Below are 24,457 nucleotides of genomic sequence, written 5' to 3' on the forward strand. Positions count from 1 at the left end.
AGTAAACCAGAACAACTTCACTACAGTTTTCTCTATCATGCAAAGTGGGAAACTACTACTGAGTTCTCTAACTGTGCTTCAAATAATGTTTTGTATACCACCAACTGCCATGTCTGAATTTAGTCATTATGTTCTATTACTATGTGCAAATCAGGATATTGTAACTATTTAACAAACCAGGATTTTAAAAAATGTGTGGATCCAGGCTATAGTTAACAGCTTCAATACATCTAGGATTAAATGGGAGTTGAAGTCTTAATGTTCTGATTTTTCCTGAATGATTGTCTGTTCAGATGAACAGAGACTATGATTAACTCAGTTTTTTCTGATTTGTTTCCTTCCATAAGACACCACAAGGGAAGGGAAAACTTGCATACATACACAGCTGCTTACTTAGACCAAGCTTGAAGCAGCCTTCAAAATATTGCTTTTATGCATCTCTTTTATGGCTGTTTTGCAAAACAGAAATATATATGATAGCTGTCAACTGAATATAGAATAAGCTGTCTTCAAGAGAGTCAGATACTAAAGTTTTTGTTTAGTGATAGCTATTCTTGAATAGCTGAAGGTTTCTAATTGGAGATACAACTGAACCTGGGACTTTCTACATGTACTATTTTCACCCAGCTATGAGCCCTGACAGCTAACTGGAACCTGAAAAAACATATTGCCTCAGCCAAAGTGCCAGTGCAAATTCTTCAATCTGATGCGCCACTCATCAGCAGAGTTAGTGAAGTGGCTGGGTGGGTATACATCTTGCTTATAGCTAGCCACTTAAGTCTAGACAGACTTGGCAAGGAAGTTGATACAAGAGATATGTTAGGTACCTTTATAAGCTGGTGCTGATAGAGGATGTCATCACCTCCCCTTATTATTAACAATCTTGAAGCTATCTATGAGCTGGAAAGGTCTACTGAAATTGGAATTATGTGAGAGCCCCTAAATAGTTACTCTTCTGGAAGCCCATGCCAAGAATCTTTATAGAGCTGGCACTGGAGAAGACATGATACCAGCACCTAGTGCCTGGATCAGATGCTTAGCAATCCCACTGGTGAAATCTATCCTGGATCCCCCTTTCAACTTGTTTTTTCTGACTTGGTGCTTGCTTCTAACAGAACATTATTCTACATCATTGAGGGCAATTAGAATTGTAGATAATTTTTGCAGTATTAGAGTTAGGTAAGCCCAGCATAGCAAACCAGAAAGAGGGACACCAGCCAGCAAAGTACTAAAGCTAGAGTCAGCCTAGACTGGCATAACCTTAAAGTCAAAGCAAATTTACAGGAGGTCCACATTCAATACAGAGTAAGGACTATACATTTTTACACTCAACTGACTTTGCTCTGAAAACGAGTCAGGCTACAAGGATTGTCAGAAAACAACTACTTTGCCATGTGAGTATTCTCACTTGGAAACAATGGGCATTTTATATTCTAATACCACCTTCCCTAACCCCAACAGCTCTGTTAGACAACCAGTCAGGAACCATCAACCAGCATATTCAACTCCCAGAAATCCCAGCTATAATCTCTATTCTGGTAGCTTCACCACTAATTTATAACCCTGGACAATTTATGGAGGATGCCAGGAACAGGGATAGATTGAGTAGAAGTAGTACATTAATTCACATGACCCTCCTGATATGATTCTAGTCATATGAGGGATCACAATGCTTGAACAAAAGTTGTGCTGAACTGCTTCTGGCTTCTAATTGCTTTGTTAGCAGATGTTTTTTGTTGACTTTCAGTATCTGCTGATTTTGAATTTTCATTTGGGGAGGTTGTTTATTGCTTCCTTATCAATTTAACTGAACTGCACTGTTGCTTCTTCTCTTTTCATGTATTATTTACTTATTACAAATATTTGTATGGCACCCTTTCATATGAATCACGCACCTTACAATATTCCTACATTAAAATCAATCCATAAAATCAATGCAAAGTTAAAACATTAAACAATTTTTCTTACTGTCCTCAATTAAAATCTTACTCAATAATTGCTCTACAAGGGCATCAAATGCCAAATTTATTTGACTGTAGCTTAATACACTGTATGAAACCAGCCAACTGTAGTTTATTCATGATATTGTGTACTTGGCAAACACAAGACACTCCCAAATATTATTAATGGACTCTACCTGTCATCAATGGAGTCCACTTTCTCTTGGATTTTGTCTGAGTTGATATTGCCATCACTAACCAGTCTTCTTCCTGTTTCTACAACTGCATTGATCTTCTCCTCATTGGCATCCATTGTGGTCATGAAATCCTCCTGTTTTTTGATAGCAGCTTCAGCTCCTTCCAAAGTGGTGGGCATTTCAGTATGTGCTAAAACATATTCCTGTAATTTAAAGAGAGGCAGAGTAAGATACAACTTGGAGAATTTATGGCTCACTATTTAGCCTATAAATAACATTCTCTAGGTTAAGATAATACATTCAATCACTGCAGTAGACTGATTTGCATATCCCAAGTGCAAATGGGCTCTGTTGGCTCAAACATAATCCCTGTGAATTTTTAAACATGTTTCCATATCTAAGCAAACTGCTTCCAAACTTGTCAATCTTGCTGAGCCAAAAGAGAGTGAATCTTCACAAATGTAGAAGATCTGTTGGACCACTCACAAGATCATGCAACACATATAGAGTCACATTCAAATGCCATGATCCCAGCATCATGATTTGGAGGACTGGGAATGAGTGGGAAGCTCAAAAGCTTGTTTTTCCCTCCTTCTTTTATACATGTCTACTGGATGACTTCCTGATTTCTCTGCAACTGTGGCTTGAGGCATTCTTCCAATTCAGGATTAGAAAGGTTTGGGAAAATCAGAAAGTTTTCTATCAAGGCACCCAATAAATGAGAAGAAGAAAAGCAAGGCAAGATATGCAAGATGAACATGAGCTTGTCACTCCTCCTTGATCAATCAGGAATGTGTTATCTGAATACAGCCAATATATCAGCTTGGGTAGCTTACCATAGCTTCCTTATGGGAAAACTGTTTTTCAAAATAGTTCTTAAGTCAGTTTAGAAAATGGTTTCTTGACTCTAATGAGCACTACCCCACAGGAAAAGATCTCAAATTAATTTTCTATCAGTACAAAAACATGCTTGTTGCTTCATGTGGTAGGCTAAAATTTAGTCAGTTCAGAAGAAGTGGAAAAATGCTACCACACATTTAATGTATCTCAGAAGTTATCATGTGAAACAATAGTGAGTCTAACATCATTATTTTGTCATTTTATAGCAAGGATGGGCATCATGCAATTTCTCCAGATGTTGCTGAACTCCAGTTCCCATGGGCCCTACCCAGAGAAGATGGGAGCCGCTATTCATTTGTGATTTGGAGAATCACAAGTTGCCCCAACCTGCTTTATGGGAATTAAAGTATCCTTGTCACAACAACTGCTTACCTGGTTGTTAAGAAATGCCTCTGCTTGCTTTGTGTCTCTAAGGAACAACTGATAGGCATGGGACTGGGAAAGAAGATTCTGCCGATTTTCCCACATTTTGTGAAGCTCATTCCATCCAGTGTCCAAGGCCTGCAGGCGCTGGTGTAAGAACATGTACTGAGCATCAGTCTGACCCTGGGTCACCATCTCACCAATATCTCTCATTTTCTGATAGTCTTCCTCATAATTATTGATCTCATTCTTAATGTTCTCATGCTGTGTGAGCAGCTTTTCAGCCTCCATCAGTGTATTGGGCATGTCTTCTGAGGCAATGGCTGTCTGGGTCCGGGAAAGCCAGGACTGGAAGTCGTCTAAGTCACGCAAAAACTGCTGCAGCTTGCTCGCCTCCCCCAGAGACTCTTCACGGTTCTTCAAGGTTGTTTTCATTTCTTCCCAAACATCATTGATTTCAGCAAGCCTAGACAGAATGGCTCGAGCCTGGTCAGGATGCTCTGATTCTAACTTTTCAGCTTCTTTCTGGAGATCAGTCAGCTTGGCCTCAATGGCTACCAAGTCACGTTCCATTCCAGTTAGCTTCCTCTGAAGAGCTATAACACCAGCCAAGTCATTGCCAAGCTCTTGGGTGGATTCAATAACTTTAGTCTTCTCTCTGATCCAAGATTTGGTTTCATTACATTCAAGATGGTAGTTCTGGATACTGAGAGCTGAGATGAGAGCATCTTTCTTTATGTCCACCAGTTCTCTGAATTGGCTCCACCTAAAACAAAGACGCAGAGAGGAAAAATAGTGAACTTTACATTTTCATCATTACTTCTCTGTTCTAACTTTCAAAAAGCAATATTCTATTTCCTTGCTTTCTCTTCTTCTTTATTTGTAGCTTTAAATAATAGTATTTTAAAATTTAACCACTATATGATTCTATTACATTCTAAAATACTTGAACATTCCAAGAGATATCTGGGGAGAGTTACTTGAGGGTGCACAAAACATCATTTGTTTGAGTAATGTGGGCAAATAATTAGAAACTCTGAGTAAGGAAAGTAGGCAAACCTAACTGGGGCAGGGGGAACAATTTGACTGACAAATGTAAATGCCAGTTGATCATTATTATTTGGCAGGAGAAAATGCATATATTCAATTTTGAGAAGACAAAACGGAATGTAAACAACAAATGATGCAAAGTCTATCTGGCCCTAGATTGAAGGTAAAGATACACTAAATGGTTAAAAAAATGAGACAAGAGGCAATATTCTTTACCTTGTATTGAGCTTATCTTGCTGTGCCTTGATCTCCTTTTCATTTGGATGACCATTGTGGATCAACTGCCTAGCTATCTGATTGACCACAGCAACACGTGATGCTTGACTATTCATTTCTGGTTCTAAACTTTCAAACCTAGAAAGGGAAAAAGCAAAAAAGACCCAACAAGCATTAATGATTAAGCCCACAGCTCAATGATCATGGAACTGAAAAAGGCTACAAAACTTCTTACCTGTGCTGTATCACTTCCAGATCCTCCAGTTTCTCAGGGATCTCCATGTTATTCAGCCACTGTTCTTTCTCATCAATCCAAAGTTCACAAGCATCTGCTTCACTGAACATCTTATACAAAGCCAAAGTGTCTTGTAATGCCTGCTTACGAAGCCGGGTGAGTTCCGCAACCTCTTTGTACCTTTCCTCTATTCCAGACAATCTGCTCTGTACATCTGTGGACTCTGCATACTCCTGTGGTAAGGCTTTAGCTTGTTCATGCAAAGAATCAATTATTGACCTGTAGCTCGCAATCTCTTCAGCCACATCTTTGTGTTTCTTAACCAAGGACTGAGTTGAATATTCATCATGGCCAACATCATTGCTGGAGACAATTTTGAGGATATCCAACATCCATGTGTCAATGTCATCAGCATCAGCCTGGAACTGGTGAAGCAGGGAAGCTTCTTCCAATCGTTTCTTCCGTATGGCAGAGAGCTGCTCCAAATTAGCCCACTGATTCTGGATGTCTGAAATTCTTTCTCTGATCTTCTCAGATCCAAAGTGATTCTCAGCTATCATATCTTCCCCTTCTTTGACTGCCTGTTGGAAGTGACTACTCCGACCACTCATCTCATCTTCAAATGCCTTATGTTTGCTAAGAAGCCGGACAATGCTGGTTAAGTCTTTCCCATAATCATCTGATGACAAGATCTGTTCTTTTTCTCTTATCCATCCTTCCTCTTCAGCCATTTCCCAGAAGAATTTCCAAAGACGTCGTGACTCTTCCAAGCGAGCACGACGTAGGGCTGACAGCTGACATAGCTCCTGGTAACAGAACTCCATGTGAGCCACACGGTCTCGAATAACTTGTGGATCACAGGGTTTGTAACCTGTTCACAGACAGAGAGAGGCACATGGAAAATTAATTGCAGAGAAGATCAAATTACTTACACCTAGCAGGTAAAGGTAATGCTAGTTTCTTAAAATCTGGTCATAGATTTTTCAGTCTGAATGATTTTAACTTAAGAGATGCAATCTTCAGAGACATCTCTTAGGGCAAGTTAGAGCAACTCTCTAATGAAACTTCAGACCTCACTCATCCTTCCTCCACGACCACTTCCCAAGATGCAAGCATATAGCCCACCTATAGTGCATCCAAAGTCTTTGCAAAACACAGAGCACAGTAACCTGTTCTTCTGAAGGGTACTTTAAAATGTCCTTATCTCTGCTAGTTTCTTCTGTAATGTGATGAAATAACATCAGCAAACTGTAGGGAATTCTGAAGAAACCGCACACAGTCTACATAATTATCCACAACAGATTGTTCCTATATAAACCCACCATACCATGTGCTCAAATTTAGCTGGTGTTCTGTGTTCTGTTACATCTGGAACACTGGCTACATCAGCCAGCAAGTAGAAGAAATGGAAAGGAAAATTAGTGAAAAATGTTGGAACTGGGGCTTGGTCACGTAATCAGTAAATGTGTTTTAACACATACTTTATCAGCCAAGAAAGTAAAAGTGTGCTGGTATGTAACCAGTGGTGCCAACTTCAATCAGATATATATGGTTCAAGACTGTACACATCTTATCTACATGTGTTGTTTCTGCAGATGAATATCTTACTTAAATATTGTGCTCAGTGCATGGTTATAAGATGAAACAGGCGTGCCCAGAGGATCTGGGAGTGTACCTGTTCCCACACACTTGACAGTTTATTTATTCATATATTTATCAAATTTATATGGCTGCCCATCTCAGAAAAGGTAACTCTGGGCATGTACAATGAAACCAACAGTTGATGTCTCCTAGCTCTTCAAACACCTAATATACATGTGGTTACAACTGACATCTATCAAAAGGTCAAGTACACATCTAAGAGTGAACCCAAGAATCTTACCTTCCCCATCTGTGGCAAATTTCTGAGCAGACGCATTGACCCCTCTCACTCGCTCAGCCTGTATGGCAATGTCGGCCTCCACAAGAGCATGTTTCTGCAACAGGTCTTCTACCCCCAGGAGGTGTTTGCCATAATCTTGGGACACTAACAACACCTGTTCATATATAAACAATTGATGAAAGTATAAATTGCCACTTGCTTATCTTCAAAACTTCGAAGGATATTTTTATGACTACTATTTCAAAAATATCCCTTCTCAGATCTTTTGCACTTGGACCAGCATGTTCCATAAAATACAAATGCTTTTGCAAATGCAAAATTCAGCACTTGTCGCTCACCTGTCTGATTTTATACACTAATGACCTTCACACTTGACTGAGTACCTATTTTGTACTCCTCTGAAGAAGGAAGGTGGGAAAGCTCTTGGCACGATGGACAGTACATCACTTTAAAAAAAAAACTTTTTGAGTAAGTACTGGCAGCAGCTCAGTTCCCAAAAAATCCACAGCAACAAAATTATTACAATTTGGTATAGGCTCATAGGCTAAGATCAGTAGCTGCAGCCCCAATCCAAATCTGCTCTACTTTTCAGAATATATTCTGGCCTCCCTGTTAACTCAGAGGAAAAAGAGGTCATAATGGGAATAGTGGGTAGGTCAAACAGAACTGTTGGAACAGCTTTAGTTATAACCATAAAATCGGCACATCCTTTGCGCATACCTTTGTAACACTGTAACTGCAGCATTTGAGCCTAACAACTGTATAACAAAAGCTTGCTCATTTTTTCTGAATACTGTTGGCATACAGTTCTGCCACTTACCTTCATCTCATCCATCCAATCCATAATATAGAGCATTTCCTGGAAGATCTTTTGCAGACCAAGGTTCATCTCTAGTCGTTGCCTGCGCGCCCTTAGTAACTCCAGGAGATACTCCCAGAGGCGAATCACATTATCCTTCCTTGCAGTGATGCGTTTAATATCATGATAGTTCTCGGCCTCAAGTTCCTTGGCAACAGCAACCACTGCCTGGACTCTTTCTTCATAGGCTGCAATGTCTGTCTCAATAGCTTCATGTTTCTTTGTCGCAGCCTCTACAGCTGGAAGGTCAAATCCAAAGTTGTCCTGTAAGAAAAAGCATTAAGTAGATTAGTACAATAGTGTTGAGATCATTTACCATAAAGCCTCTGATTAACACTTCCGCAGTAGTCATGGATCTATCAATGGCTTAGGATCAAGTGGCCTTGGGAGGTGGAACCTGATCAGCAGCTCATTGAAAAGGTTTGGTTGACCTCTGAAGTTTTCCCCCACCTCACTCCTCCCATTCTATCCTGAATCATGTGGAATCATCAATACAATTTAGTTCAGGGATGGTGATTAAAGTCTTACCCCTTCATATAATGGACTGGGGCACCCACTGCACAAAGATCTAATCGTATTTTAGACTAAATCTATTGTATTATGTAAACCCAGCCATTCTAACTTGTAAACTAGCATATGGCTTAGCACATGATGTGAACTCAGCTAATTGTGGCTTATTCAACAAGCCATTGGTGAGCAAACAGTGTGAACCAAGTCAGTGCTGTGCCTGTATTCCTGATAAGGCCAATTGACTAATCAGCAAAGTTACACTACTACTGCTGTGTCTGTATAATGCCAAATGCGTATTTAATGGGTTCCTCTCATACCCTGAATATGTGGAGCTGCAGAGTTGCATTCTTCTTCACCCAGTAAGCTTTAGGTCAGTTTCTGACCTCACCATAATTCCCTGCCCTTTACCACAGTAAGTCTGACACAGTGATGTGGCACAAGGCTGTTAATATTTCTGACATGATGATGCCACCACATGGTTTGTCTGTCTAAATGGCCCAGGATGAAGGGTTAGAATTCAGCAAGATGCTGCCATTTCTGGTAGAATCTTTCGTCAACTCCATTTTAGAAATAACAAAACTATTTTGCAGTATACCTGAACGTGGCTTAATTTTCTTTAGATAATCTGTATTCTCTGTTTAACAGATATCTAGTGCAAGGCAGTAGTTCACAGGTCTATTCAGAATCCTGAAATTAATGCAGGATATAAATCAGAGAAACATGTCCATCCCCTTAGTGCAAGTGGGAATTATGCCCAGGTTAGAATGAGGCCTTATTTGGCTAAATTCTTGAAAAGCGTCACCTGAGAAACCAGACGTTGATTTTCACTTAGCCAAGTCTCCCGCATAGCTGCCTTACGGTCAAATCTGCGGGCAAGTTGTTCCAGTTTCTCCTGTCGGATGAGCTCATTTCGCAATGCCAGTTCTCTTTCATGTTCAGCTTTTTCCAGTCTTTCCCAGGCCTGAGTAAAAAATAAACAAATGTGTAGTTTACATAAGGAAAAAAAAGGTGAGTTATTTAAATGTTAATTTCAGCACTGGATCAATATTAGACGATAATTTTAATGAGGCAACTTTTGGACTGCTGGTATTATTTAGGAAATATAAGAGACAAAGCCTGTGGTTAAGATTAAGGGCTGATCAAAGCATTAGAGGATCAGTTTTAGCATTCATGTTCCTATAAAACAGGCATAAAATCTCAGTGTTTTACCTGGAACTTTTCCTTTGTGTGTTGATTTGAAGGGTTCTAGATTCTGCATAGCAATTGGCAGATGCTGAATCACAGAACTGCATGGCTGACTCAGAAAAGATAGGTTTCCCTTTTTAAAAGGACAGATTTCAAGAACTCATGGCTACAGTGAGAAATCTAAAAAACTGCTGAGGAAGAAAAAGTTGGATAGGACTTCCTGCAGTCAGGATGCTAGTTTTCTATTCTTATCTTAGCAATATATGCACTTTCTCAAGATAGTGAAGAAATACATCCTGAAAACTTTGTAAACACAATTAAAGCAACAAAGCCATAACAGAAATGTGGCAATAAAGCAAACTGATCTAGCAGGGAGAACGCAATCTTACTTCACAAGTTTTCTGTGCAGTTAATGAGCAGCACCCTTTTATCCAAAATATTTGGTCAGTTGCCTGTTTGAAGAAAGGACCGTAACAGAACGCAAACAAAGGAGCCAGCCTATTTATCAGATCCTCCCCATAAAAATAAACAAACAGATTCTCAATCAGCCATCTTGTATTCAAGATGTTTCTAAATCTTCAGATGCCCTGCTGTTTGGAATCTAAGGATATTTAAGAGTTTACAGGCAGAACAGTTTAACACATGAGGAATTTACTGCTGTAATTATGCATGAAAGCAACAGCTGCCCTGAGAATTCCAGCCAGGATGAAAAGCAAATTACAAAGTGTTATCCTTCTAAAAGTACATCATTATCTCCAATAGATCTTGTCAAACTAGTTGCTGTTCATCTGGTTGAACCAGTAAAGCAATTGCCTTCTTCTCCAGCATCTTTGTTGCACTGCAATAAGATTCAGTGGTTTCTTTATAAACTTTTTTCCCTTTGAACATCCTCTCTCTTGTTCCCACTTGAATGGGAAGTCTGCTTGAGCAAGGGAAGTCATGTAGGAGCATATTCCTCCTATCCATCCCAACAATCTTTTTCCACAACAGTCTTCCTGAAAACTATGCTCCGCAGCAGGCGATTAAGTGCAGGCCTATTTTCATAGAAGTTTATACATGACTTCATTTAGGTGAAGCTAAACATACATAGACTCAAGGAAACTAAATGATAATTTTAAAATAATGCATGTTCACTGTCCTGCTCTTTGCAGAATAAAGTACACTATAAAGCACAGGACAAGCCACAGAAACATTTCTATAGTGCAGGAAAAGTGACTTGCATTTTAGGTTCTTGCATTCTCCATAAAAATCTAAGTCAGAATTTACTCCCTAGTGGCCTGTGTACCAAATACATCTTCTAGGGAGGCTGTATAGTCTGATTGTTACCTTTTCTTTCTTCCATATTAAGTAAGAACACTGGGAAGCTCAGTGCAGAGGAATGTGTGAAGAAGCAGAAATGAATCAGGACAGCTGATCCTGGTAGTGGTTGCTTGAAAAGTCACTTTGAAAAGAAGAGTCCAAGGTTGGGCCATCTCCTTATATTGATCCAAAATAAATGTGGAACGAAAACTGAGAGTTTCATTATACCATTCTTCTATTTTTGGCTTCCATCACCTACCACTATGTCTGGCTCCATTTTGTCTCTGAAAAAAATCCTTTTGGCATGCACTTTCACTTGGCTTTGCACTATTTTAAAAAATTGCCTTTGCAACTGGACACTTTAGTTTCTTATTCCTCTTCTACTTGATAGCTTTATATACCAAATTGGTACACTGCAGATGTGGGAAACTATGGCTACCATAATTCCTGACCATTGGCCATGCTGTCTAAGGGTTTTTGAGAGCTTAAGTCCAAACTATTTGGAACTCACAGTGTTGTTACATTATATACTATAAAATCCTCTCCAGACAATTGTTATTCTCCAAAGCCTGATCATTCCACAGTTCAGTTACTAGCACTGGGAGAACAAATCAGTTAGAAATGTATATATGTAACTACCTTGTTGATATCTGAGATGAGTTTTCCTTCTCTGGGCATATACACTTTTTGATTGTTAGCCCTCATTTTACTTTGGATGGTGAAAAGCAGTACTTCCAGATTTCCTTTTTCTGTGAATCTGAAAAGAAAGCACTGTGGGTAAAATCCAGAGGAAAATATTACCTCTCTAAAGAAACAACAGGATATTTCCATCCACAGATGTGGATGCTTCACATGAACACAGTTACTGTAGGAGAAGAGCTGTGTTAGTCTATGCTGGCAAAAAATCAGGAATCTGGTAGCAAGCCACACAATGCATTTAGCTATTAACAGCTATTTCAAATGACACTTCAGACATTTAGTTACCTGCTCTTGAAAGAGACAAAACAATTTGTTTTGTATTTTCTTGAAACACATCAATTTTCTGTGTCTTTTCCCCTGCTCTCAGCTTTGTATTAGAGTTCTGGCTAGCAAATTCAGAACTTAACTACCTAATTACTGTGTTAACGGTAAAGTCCCCAGGTAGCGGAATCAGGTACTTTAAGCATTTCCAAAGAGCATAATATATTGTTGACTGCTACAGAGTTTATCAATTATTTTATTGTTTTCCACAGAAAATGTTCAGCACCAAGAGAAATGCACTGCCAAGATGATTGATGGTTACCATATGAACTATTTTGGATTATACACAATGATTTATTTTTATACTGCTTCCTACAACTGGCAATCCCTTTTGGTTGGGTGCATCTGCTTGTACCCTGTGTCCAGATTTTTGGCTTGCTTATATATTACAGCAGAAGCAACCACCCTTACTTCTGGAATAAAATCATGAACGCTCATGGCTCAGGCCACTTACACCTCTGGGGTCTTGTTTGCATTCACACCAATTGATGGAGAAGGATTTTTACATTTAGTAACAGGCATGAACTTGAGACATCTAATCATGAACTAAGAAGAATATTTAGTTCAATGTAATTCTTCCCAAAAGAAAACAAGAGAGGCAGTGGTCTAGTGGTCAAGGCAATGGATCAGAAGCAGGGAGACCCAGCTTCTAGTCCACCCTTAGCTATGGAAACTAACTGGGTGACTTTGGGCCAGTCACTTTCTCTCAGCCCAACTCAACTCATGAAGTTGTTGCTGTGGTGAAAATAGGAGGGAGCACTAAGCATGCCATCTTGAGTTCCTGAATGAATGGTAGGATATAAATCTAATAAATAAATATTTTACCAGCAAAACATTACCAGATTCTAATTGTCCAAGATTAACAGATATAAATTGCCAGATGATTCCCAGTTGTTTATTACATTGGGATTAATTCTTCTCTCCCAACCCAAAATATAATGATATGGTGAATAAATCATACTTGGGTGGTTTTTCCACTGTGCGGTAGGTATTGAATGCTTGTAGCTGTTGCTGCACACCAACCAGTGAGTTGGCAAACTTGCGATTGTTCAGGATGATAATGGTTTGTTCAATCCACTCAAGGAGATCAGAGGCAAGAGACTCATATTTCTCAATCATCTTCTCAGTTTCAATTGCATTGTCAAGCACCTGTAACAAGCAATTAAAGGCAAAGAGATGAGGGTCAGACTTCCTCAGATAAAAGTTGTGCCAATCTAAAGACGGTGTTAATGTCTGTGAGTTCGTATGTTCAAAACATATATTTCACTGCAGCTGCAGCTATCTGGAGAGTTAAAAACAACCAAAAGAAAGTGGGTAGATGAAGTAAAAAAATTAGGACTGCTGAGATAATGGATGTAAAATATACATGCCCAAACAAAATGTAAGCTTCACTGAGAGTGTTTAGAAGAGAATCACAATTAGGTGAATGAATTCATCATTCATGCCAAATCCACACTGAGATGCAAAAAGTGTTATTCCAGTGGCACTAAAATTTGCATATGATCAAATTGAGTATGTCAGCAGAAAAAAAAATAAGCATGCTCCATTCCATATTTAAAATCTTAGCTTGGGTACCTTTCCGATTCGCTTTCCTTCAACAGCTAAAGCTTTCATCTTAGAAAAATAGTGGTAGTATGTCACCACATAGGTGATAATAGACTTTTCATCTGGATGGTCAACACTGATATCTGAAAAGTAAACGAGACTTATTTTAGTACAGAACTGGATGATCTAAAAGCATTCCATAGAATCATGCTGAAGATTCACTTAAGCAAGAATCAGAAATTCAACTGGGACAAGGTATTGGGAGTAAGTCAATGCAGAGTTTCATACAACTCATTTTCATCCTGCAATGTAACAGTGTTCAGAGTTATTTGTCATATACTGATATTCCAGCCTTTGCCCCTAATATATCCATGGCTCTTCCACTCACATTTTATATTCACAACAACCGTATGAGGATGGCAAGACTGAAGAAATGAGAACTTCATGACAAGATTCATGACTGGGAATACGAATATCATGCTTCCCAGACCCAATCTACACTCTAATACCTAAGTACCATACTGACCATTAAGTGTGCTTTCCTGCCCTTCTCCAGAGCATTATCTCCAGATAAAGGTAGGGAAACACAAATTACTGTGCTATCATATAACAAAATTCTTTTTTACAGATGTTATGGGGTGAGGGACGGAGCTAAACTTAAAATGGCTGGTTTTGGCAGGTGTGGAGTGTTTAGTACAGTGCTTCTCAACCTTGGCAACTTTAAGCTGTGTGGACTTCAACTCCCAGAATTCCCAAGCCAGCAATGCTGGCTGAGGAATTCTGGGAGTTGAAGTCCACACAGGTCAAAGTTGCCAAGGTTGAGAAACACTGGTTTAGTATAAGGTTCTATTTTAGCTTTCACTAGAGCACTGGAGTTGAGAATATAAAATGAAATCCAGACTGGTTCCCCAGTTTGAAATTTATTTGTACTCTACAATCTATCTGTAAAAGCAGCTGCTCATTCTCATCCTGTCTTACACACAGATAACAAAATAAAAGTCAGGGACTTCTGTCAGAATAAGGTGATCTGTGTAATTCAATGGATATAACAGAACAGTGGATTTGTGATTTGCCTCTAACAATTGTACTAATCTCCAATGAGTCCTCCTTCCCAGCTCTGTCACATTTTGTTAATACACTGGTTTGGAGATTAAGAAATTTGGAAAAGAAGCTCTGGCTGGCTAAAAATGAGGCAGTGGACACAGGAAAGCTAATAAATGAAGAGAAGTCTGTATTACTGCCAAGAGTTCTTACCTTCTGGGTCCAGGAGTTTAGTAAGGCCAAGGTGTTGCTCTGCCAGGTTAAAAGCATTCTGCAGATTGTAGTGTGCATTTGATTTCTTCAGCTTATCAAAATCAATTAAATCAGGCCTAAGCAAAGAATGTAAAATATATTTATCTAAATCTACCATACTTTGGATTTTGCACGTACACAAACTCTATCCTGTGTTATGCATAAATTACAAATAAGTCAGGAATACTAGCAATGAAAAAATAGTGAAGAGCAGAGACATCACACTGACAACAAAGGCCCGCATAGTTAAAGCAATGGTGTTCCCTGTAGTAACATATGGCTGCGAGAGCTGGACCATAAGGAAGGCTGAGAGAAGGAAGATCGATGCTTTGGAACTGTGGTGTTGGAGGAAAATTCTGAGAGTGCCTTGGACTGCAAGAAGATCAAACCAGTCCATCCTCCAGGAAATAAAGCCAGACTGCTCACTTGAGGGAATGATATTAAAGGCAAAACTGAAATACTTTGGCCACATAATGAGAAGACAGGACACCCTGGAGAAGATGCTGGTGCTAGGGAGAGTGGAGGCAAAAGGAAGAGGGGCCGACCAAGGGCAAGGTGGATGGGTGATATTCTAGAGGTGACGGACTCATCCCTGGGGGAGCTGGGGGTGTTGATGACCGACAGGAAGCTCTGGCGTGGGCTGGTCCATGAAGTCACGAAGAGTTGGAAGTGACTGAACGAATAAACAACGAACTAGCAATGGAACCAGACAGATAAAAAGAGTCAAAGTCAGGTAGAAATGAGACACATCATCCATTTTTAGACCGAGGCAGACTCATCTATATTATATCACCTTTGTGGCAGAGAAAAGTATCCCAATACATATTCATCAAGGAGCATAATTTCACAAATGGAGAGGGGGGGATGTGATTCTGTGACATGGGAGAAAAGTGACTTGCGAGAGGTATGCACAGGCCAAAACATGCAACTGAAGCAAGCAGGCAAGAATGAAGGCTAAAATCAATCATTTGCCTATGAATTCTCTTGGGAGCAGAGAGTAAAAGAATTTTATACTGCATATGCAATTTTCCAGACAAATTACTGATTGCAGACTTTTAACTTTATTTCAATGATATTATTTTTGTTTTTATTTTTAAATAACTGCCTTATTATACAGGCCAAAACTGCACCCAGCAAATAAGATATTATGATGTAGGAACTACATTTACATGAGAACCAAAGGCACCAAAATGTGCCCCTCCAACATGCAGTAGGTCCTTGAGATGGGCTCTCACTCGTTTATGCATACATGAAAATGTTGCTGTTGCTGTTACTATTTTCTGAACATGTTTCTTTTTTTCCTGCTGTTCCTGCTGCCACTTGATAAAAACCAATATTCAAATAATTTTTTAAAATTATTTTTATATAAAGAAGGGAGGTGTTCTTCATTGTCCCAACAACTAAAGAGACAGATCACTCTACAAACAGCATAGCAACTTTTTTCAGCAGAAGAAACTGCTATTAGGAACAATAAATGAAGTCCTAGGCTAATGCTATGGTACTCTAATCAGGCTCGAGTTCCTGCAAGGTTGAAGATCTGGGACCTCCTCTACCAGAAGCTGTCTGGGTGACTGAAGGATAGCTCTGCCTGCTTTGGTGTAGCACTTTGGTAGATATTGCAACATCACCTATCTGCCAGGAGAGAATTGCAGCTGGAGCTGGCATTCTCACCCTATTGCTGGTATGTGAGAAAAAGGGCTCCCACTCCCACAATCCATGTTGGTTTTATTTTATTAATTGAATTCTGGTGAGAGAGAGAGAGAGAGAGAGAGAGAGATTGAAAAAATTCTGTAGCCATCTCCTGGTTCTGTGGTGGGTTTCTCATGGCTATGAAAATTCTTTCCTCTCCACTTTTGAGAGAGAGATCAACCTCACAAGAGATAGATAAAATCAAATTTCATTCCTTAAAAAAAGGGAAAAATATAAAAATCCCTTTTTTAGTTTTAAGTAGTCACAAGCAAAACTTTCAGTGATATTTATTTATCAAATTTATGTGCTGCCCATGATAAAAATATAGTTGTTCAAATCTCAGATAGTGACTTAAAAAGCAATCTCCTATAGAAAAAAATAAAGGAAAATTATAAGGCTCTGGAATAAACCATAACAATTCTGGCCTGCTAGTAATTTGGAGGCAACTCTGCTCTAATCAGGTTTCAAGTTGCAGAAAACAAGCAACTGCTGAGCATTTACAGAGAAAATAAATACCAGGGGCAGAATATTTGAGTTTAAACATACAGTATAAAGACAAAATCAAAACTAATTTTATGAACTATTTCTAGCTAAGGTTTTTTTTTTACCTTCCTTTCAAAGATAACAATTTTCCTGAAAAAGATTTCCCTCTATCTCAGTTAGTCCTGAAGTTCCTTCCCAGCTCGAGGATTCCAGACAGCTAATTCTGATACTATTGGGGAGATGTAATGAACCTCGTTTCTCTTCTCAGCCTGTTTCCAATTTCTGCCTTTCTTTTAAAAAAATAAATAAACAAACCGTTTTTCTCTCCAGCAGAAAGGGAGGGGTTTGTGGGTGGGGGGAGGAGGTAACATCCCTGCATATGTGATCTCTAGCCATGTCTCATTCAGACTTCAGTCTGCTTGAATGTGTATCAACATTCAGGGGCTGCTGGCTATCAAAGAATGCAAGGTGGGGGCTTGCTTACCCATACAATGTACGCTGCTTTGTTTTCATGTATTCAACAGAGTAGCATGATCAAAAACATACAGTGCATGTTCAGACAGGACCAAAGGAGAAGGACAAAAGTACCAAATTTCAGCAGATAGGATAGATCCCTGCAATGCAATCCTAAGCATAACTACCTGAAAGTAAGCCTCGCTAAATGCAGAATTTATTTCCAAGTTCACATTCACAAGATAGGGCTGTTAGCATTTGTTCCGTGGTAAGGAAAGTTATGGAATTAAATCAAAGATTTCACAGAAGTGGTTTGGAGTGAGGTCTGAAGAGGCAGACGGAGATGGAGAAATGCAGGTGTCTCAGAAAGGAGATCTAGAACTTTCATTTTGAGTAAACTATAATTCTGCATCCATTGGTTCAGTGCTTAAAACCCTCACAAACATTTCATCAAATGCCCACCTGTGTTTATGGATTAGTGCGTTGAAAGCCATGCCGTCCCTCCAGCTGGTGGTGAAGTTGTGAATGTTGACGTTGGGATAGCTGACACAAAAAAGGACCAAAGGAAAACAAAAGAAAACTCAATCAATATAGGTTTAATGCTCAGAGACATGAAAAATGAGTGGTACTAACTAGCTGCTTAAGGTACCAGAGTTTGTGCTCAAGTACCCTCAAAGTATGCACAGTCATTTTCAAGTCAAGTCCAAAAAATCAAAACAGGATTTGGCCTCCCAGATAATGCACAAGCAGTCCTATTTAAACATATGTAATTAAAAGATGTGGAGGATTCAGTTACTGAATTTATTGTGAACTTATTGACCACAAAGAAAATGGGATTATCATGAACCAGGAAATCCTCTGAAGGCCCAGTATAGTTGTATATGAAACAAGGATGAGCAGAGGATTACTGAAGCTTGCAGGAGCATGAGGACCCAGGGGAGAAAGGAGGCCCCAGAGCAGGTAAGGATGCAAGCAAATGCCAGGACCAAGGCCAAAAGTCTTTAATGAGATGCCATACTTGTGCAGCCTAGCCAAGATGACTGATTCATGCCAAACTAGAAGTGAGGGGATGGTAGAAGGTTCTAGAACAAAACACCAAAATAAGTGAATCGCAGCTGGCAGTATCTTCTCCTACGGCTGTCCATGTAGTGATCATCTGAAAACAAAGGTCACCTCCCACCCGGGGTCACCATAGTGCAAGAATGATTGGTCTAATCTCGGCATTATTAAAGGCAATTGGGAGTACAGATGTCCAGCTCTCATCCCAATCAGTCTACCAAGGCCTGCGTAAGAAGCCTGAGCTTCCAAGATTGCAAAATGGAGGTGGGTGTGGCAGGCTCAGGGATATATAATGTGCAACTCCCTAAATTACGTACCTCATGAAGGTAGTGTTGCTAGAGCAGTAGCAGTGACATTAACTACAGTACCTACAAATATTGTGGGTCAGTTTGTATTGCTGTCAAAGCATCAAAAGACATGATGTTCCATTGGAACATAATATACTGTACCACAGTATACTTTTTCCTATGGAGTGGAGTGGTTTCCTTATCAGGCCACTCTTCCTAAGAAAAAATGCACACGCGCACACGCACACACACATCTCCACTACTACAGAGTGATGTATGGAAAATCTAGGTGGCCATTCAGTTCAAACTCACCCAGCTGTCTTCATCTGGCACCAAAGCAGTAGTGCATCTTTAGCAGATTTCTTCTCTTTGTTGTCTTCTGTTTCAACACTGATGTCCTGAATCTGCAAAGTCACATATTCATGTGAATAGCCATTCATTTATCAAGTCCTCTACTGATTTATTTCATACCTGCACTTCTGAGAGAACAAAGTTACCAAAGCAACAGAAGAGTAAAATACTAAGAAATGAATAAACAGGTAAAACAAGGATATGTAAATGTATAAATCTGTACCCACACAAAAGCTTTCTTGCCAGTATTTAATGCTTCCAGTACTTCGTTCCTTAGCCCGGTTACAAAGAAATTGGGAACTTCCTGCTGCTTTTAAAAGCAACTGCAATGGAGCATATTAACTGACTCCTAAAGTAGTATTCATTTAGAGACTACTTTGGACAGTAAAGCAGATGATGAAAAAGTAACTTTGCAACCAATCCTCACATTTACACCCTTCATAGGTCTTTAAAGCAAAGGAAAGCTGAAGTAATATCATAAGCACAGTCATAGTTTACTGTGACCGCTTTGCTTAATGACTGAGTTGTTGGTCCCAACTGTGGTAGCTAAATGAAGACTACCACTATGGATTAAAGTTGGCTTGTTGTAAGCAAGTTCTATATAAGTTTCTGAATTCTTCCTCACAGTTGCTGCAGGGAAGGAGTGAAACACAAGAAGGTAGAGGATGTTAGCTCATTTTTATCTCAGCTGAAACAAAATTTATCCAATGTTTGTGAGACTTTTGACTGAGAATGATTCAATTAAGACCGTGTGCTCAAGTACCATTGATTTCCATGTGGTCGCATTTGACTTAAAATGCTGAACCTTGTTTGTGTGGAAGCAATATATCCTAATAGGTTTAAACTCTTGCCCTGCTTCACATAACTCTGAAGTAAAATGGCAAAAATAAATGTTCCTGATCTTAACCCAGAATGACACAGAATGACATAGCTGGAACCATAAGCCAAACACCACTATGGATGATTCTGCATTTACCTGGAATCTCAATATAATTGTCCAAATAAGGCCAAGAGTAAGCCTGTGATTTCCATCCACGATGTCATGAGATCCCATGTTTTCAAGATGCACTCGCTGTTCTTTCAGAAACTGGAGAGCTTTGTCAACATTTTCCAAGCAATGGATTCGCATCCTTCCCTTTGTTGGCTTGGGCTACATGAAACATTTTTAAAAATAAGGAAAAGAAACCATAATAGAAAGGCAGTGAAGGCTTCACTATTCTAAGGAGACAAGTTATTATCAACTCCAGAGCCCAGTATTTTTCAAACTTGGCAACTTTAAGATGTGTGGACTTCAGCTCCCAGAAGTCTCCAGCCATGCTGGGAGTCGAAGTCCACAGTTCTTAAAGTTGCCAAGTTTGAAAAACACTGCTATACCAGATAACCTTCAAAAGGTATGCTATGATGCCATTCAGTTTTATAGATGGAACCATTTAGTAGCTGACCACCAGAACACGGGCCTTCTAAGTGTCAGCATCCCAACTGGGTAATACCTTTCCTAAAGAGGCTAACCTGGAATCTAGTTTTCAGAAGCAGGCGAAGCATTTCTCATTCTCCCAGCTCTTATGGCATTTTAAAGATTGTTCTGAGACAATTACAAAGAATCATGAAGATTTTCAGTGTTATTATTGCTAGTTCTGTTTATTTACTTAGCTTGCTGTGTAGGAGAGAGAAAAAAAGATTAGTTCATTTAAGGGTTAGTGTTTTATTATATCAAATTTTGTTAAATGATTAAACAATAATGATGAATAGATAAAACATCAGCCCCGAAATAACCAAATACTGCCTAAGCAAAGTTTTTGTTCTGTGGCTCACCAAACACTGAATGAGTGCATATGATGCCGGTTAATTTTAGGGGAAACATCCTGTTTTTATGTTTCTGTACTTGCATTCCTTGCAGTGGTGAGAAAGTGCTAACAAGCAAATAAAGCTTTGCATGCATGCGGTAATGAGAACTGGTAAGAGTCCAAGGAACACTGTCTGCCCAAATGTAAACTCCTTTTAAAAAGGCCAATCAGAGCTGCAGCCATGACTGATTGAGGAGACCTCAGGATTAGGAAACTTTACAACTTCTTTTGGAGTCTTTATAAAAATAAGACACATGTTGGGAAGAAGAAATTAGTTCCAGCTCACTTCCATAAAGGAACGAAAAGGAGCAAGCAATGCTTCAGGAAAGCATTTACGAGAAAATGTAAATTGTACACAACCACCTTAAGAGCATATGTCAACTTGTTGCATTAAGAGGCTCTTATGTAGCTCATAAAGAGAAAAGGGGGATGATTCATTTTCCTTCAGTAAAACTCCCGCAATTCACAATATTGTAGTTAATTAAACTAAGAATCATCGACTTCTTTCTTACAGAAGACTGTTGTTGTTTATTCATTTAGTTGCTTCCGACTCTTTGTGACTTCATGGGCCAGCCCACGCCAGAGCTTCCTGTCAGTCATCAACACCCCCAGCTCCCCCAGGGATGAGTCCGTCACCTCTAGAATATCATCCATCCACCTTGCCCTTGGTCGGCCCCTCTTCCTTTTGCCCTCCACTCTCCCTAGCATCAGCATCTTCTCCAGGGTGTCCTGTCTTCTCATTATGTGGCCAAAGTATTTCAGTTTTGCCTTGAATATCGTTCCCTCAAGTGAGCAGTCTGGCTTTATTTCCTGGAGGATGGACTGGTTTGATCTTCTTGCAGTCCAAGGCACTCTCAGAATTTTCCTCCAACACCACAGTTCCAAAGCATCGATCTTCCTTCTCTCAGCCTTCCTTATGGTCTAGCTCTCGCAGCCATATGTTACTACGGGGAACACCATTGCTTTAACTATGTGGACTTTTGTTGTCAGTGTGATGTCTCTGCTCTTAACTATTTTATCAAGATTTGTCATTGCTCTTCTCCCAAGGATTAAGCGTCTTCTGATTTCCTGACTGCAGTCAGCATCTGCAGTAATCTTCGCATCTAGAAATACAAAGTCTTTCACTGCTTCTACATTTTCTCCCTCTATTTGCCAGTTATCAATCAAGCTGGTTGCCATAATCTTGGTTTTTTTGAGGTTTAGCTGCAAGCCAGCTTTTGCACTTTCTTCTTTCACCTTCATCATAAGGCTCCTCAGTTCCTCTTCACTTTCAGCCATCAAAGTGGTATCATCTGCATATCTGAGATGGTTCATGTTTCTTCCAGCGATTTTAACTCCAGCCTTGGATTCCTCAAGCCCAGCATGTCGCATGATGTGTTCTGCGTACAAGTTGAATAGGTAGGGTGAGAGTATACAGCCCTGCTGTACTCCTTTCCCAATCTTAAACCAGTTCGTTGTTCCCTGGTCTGTTCTTACTGTTGCTACTTGGTCGTTATACAGATTCTTCAGGAGGCATACAAGATGACTTGATATCCCCATACCACTAAGAACTTGCCACAATTTGTTATGGTCCACACAGTCAAAGGCTTTAGAATAGTCAATAAAACAGAAATAGATGTTTTCTGAAACTCCCTGCCTTTTTCCATTATCCAGCGGATATTGGCAATTTGGTCCCTAGTTCCTCTGCCTTTTCTAAACCCAGCTTGTACATCTGGCAATTCTCGCTCCATGAATTGCTGAAGTCTACCTTGCAGGATCTTGAGCATTACCTTACTGGCATGTGAGATGAGTGCCACTGTTCGATAGTTTGAACATTCTTTAGTGTTTCCCTTTTTTGGTATGGGGATATAAGTTGATTTTTTCCAATCTGATGGCCATTCTTGTGTTTCCCAAATTTGCTGGCATATAGCATGTATTACCTTGACAGCATCATCTTGCAAGATTTTGAACAGTTCAACTGGGATGCCGTCATCTCCTGCTGCCTTGTTATTAGCAATGCTTCTTAAGGCCCATTCAGCCTCACTCTTCAGGATGTCTGGCTCTAGCTCACTGACCACACCGTCAAAGCTATCCCCGATATTGTTATCCTCCCTATACAGGTCTTCTGTATATTCTTGCCACCTTTTCTTGATCTCTTCTTCTTCTGTTAGGTCCTTGCCATCTTTGTTTTTGATCATACCCATTTTGGCCTGGAATTTACCTCCAATGTTTCTAATTTTCTGGAAGAGGTCTCTCGTCCTTCCTATTCTATTGTCTTCTTCCACGTGCGCGCATTGCTTGTTTAAAAATAATTCCTTATCTCTTCTGGCTAACCTCTGGAATTTTGCATTTAATTGGGCATATCTCCCCCTATCACTGTTGCCTTTTGCTTTCCTTCTTTCTTGGGCTACTTCTAGTGTCTCAGCAGACAGCTACTTTGCCTTCTTGGTTTTCTCTTTCTTTGGGATGTATTTTGTTGCCGCCTCCTGAACAATGCTGCCAACGTCTGTCCAGAGTTCTTCCGGGACCCTATCTACTAAGTCCAGTCCCTTAAATCTATTCTTCACCTCCACTGCATATTCCTTAGGAATATTAGTGAGCTCATATCTAGCTGATCTGTGGGTCTTCCCTAATCTCTTTAGTCTGATCCTAAATTGTGCAAGAAGTAGTTCGTGATCTGAACTACAGTCAGCTCCAGGTCTTGTTTTTACCCACTGTATAGATGTTTGCCACCTTTGGCTCCAAAGGATGTAGCCAATCTGATTTCGGTGTTGTCCATCTGGTGAAGTCCATGTATAAAGCCGTCTCTTAGGTTGTTGGAAGAGAGTGTTTGTTATGCAGAGTGAGTTGTCTTGGCAAAATTCTATCAGCCTATGTCCTGCTTCGTTTTGTTCTCCCAGGCCATGCTTACCTGTAATTCCAGGTGTCATTTGACTGCCCACCTTAGCATTCCAGTCTCCTGTGACAAGACTAGAGCTTGAATAATTAGCAGTGTTCATCTAGAACTCTTCAAATAAGGCAGGATTATTTCTAGTCATTCTTTTCCTTCATACAGATAGACAGGCCAACAGCCAGTTCTCCCAGCAATTCTCCTAGATAAGAACATGGAATGTGAGACTCCCAGTTGCATGAGTTTGCAGACAGCACCAGAAATTTTCAGCATGTGGCTCAGAGTGAGTCTGTATGGTCATTCCACTTCCATCGTGATGGCCAATAAACAGTGCTTGTAGAGGATTTAAATTTATATATGCTAAGCTATTAAATTTATTGCTTTTGGCTTAGCTCAGTGTATAAATCCATTCATTGTTTTATTTATTTAACAAAATTTCTAAACCATACCATTCTAACAGATGCTGGACAATGTACAGCACAAACCTGGGGAATATGCAGCAGTGGCAAAATTAACAGTATATATCCAGAAAAAAAAATTGACTAAATTTAAGCAAGAATGGGTTCCTGATACATTACATGTCACACAACAGGGCAAACTCAGATACTTAAAGAGTTCTGTTTTTAAGGAGGAAATATTTGATGTAAAGGTAGTAACCAGAAGCAATTTCAATGTTTATAAATAATTTTATGTAATCACCAGTCAGATACAGTAGGAGGGAATCTAGAACTTAATATTGTTTTTTTACTGATTGTACGTAGTAGTTTTCCATTGCCTTCTTCCTAAGATTGAGAGGGACTGACTGGCCCAAGGTCTCCCAGCTGTCTTTGGAGCCTAAAGGAGGCATAGAACTCAGGTTTTCCCATTCCTCATCCAGCATTTTAACCATTACACAAAACTGGCTCTCATGTACAGGTATATGTGTAGG

General features: G+C 39.6%; 1 protein-coding gene across 4 annotated transcripts in view; it reads right to left on the reverse strand.

The window, feature by feature from the left end:
• The window catches only part of SPTBN1 (spectrin beta, non-erythrocytic 1), a 205,392-nt gene that overhangs the window by 46,442 nt on the left and 134,493 nt on the right, over window positions 1–24,457 (reverse strand). For all 4 annotated transcript variants that reach the window (XM_063301496.1, XM_063301503.1, XM_063301479.1 and 1 more), the window contains 14 exons: window positions 19,793–19,966; window positions 18,778–18,869; window positions 17,582–17,662; window positions 14,456–14,571; window positions 13,232–13,344; window positions 12,618–12,805; window positions 11,276–11,393; window positions 8,955–9,113; window positions 7,604–7,906; window positions 6,784–6,937; window positions 4,902–5,772; window positions 4,667–4,804; window positions 3,410–4,166; window positions 2,138–2,340 (listed from right to left, as the gene is read on the reverse strand). In XM_063301496.1, coding sequence (XP_063157566.1) covers window positions 2,138–2,340; window positions 3,410–4,166; window positions 4,667–4,804; window positions 4,902–5,772; window positions 6,784–6,937; window positions 7,604–7,906; window positions 8,955–9,113; window positions 11,276–11,393; window positions 12,618–12,805; window positions 13,232–13,344; window positions 14,456–14,571; window positions 17,582–17,662; window positions 18,778–18,869; window positions 19,793–19,966 — 3,467 coding nt within the window. The remainder of the gene's footprint in view (window positions 1–2,137; window positions 2,341–3,409; window positions 4,167–4,666; window positions 4,805–4,901; window positions 5,773–6,783; window positions 6,938–7,603; window positions 7,907–8,954; window positions 9,114–11,275; window positions 11,394–12,617; window positions 12,806–13,231; window positions 13,345–14,455; window positions 14,572–17,581; window positions 17,663–18,777; window positions 18,870–19,792; window positions 19,967–24,457) is intronic.

The sequence above is a fragment of the Candoia aspera genome, chromosome 1, assembly GCF_035149785.1.
Source record: "Candoia aspera isolate rCanAsp1 chromosome 1, rCanAsp1.hap2, whole genome shotgun sequence".
Lineage (NCBI taxonomy): Eukaryota > Metazoa > Chordata > Lepidosauria > Squamata > Boidae > Candoia > Candoia aspera.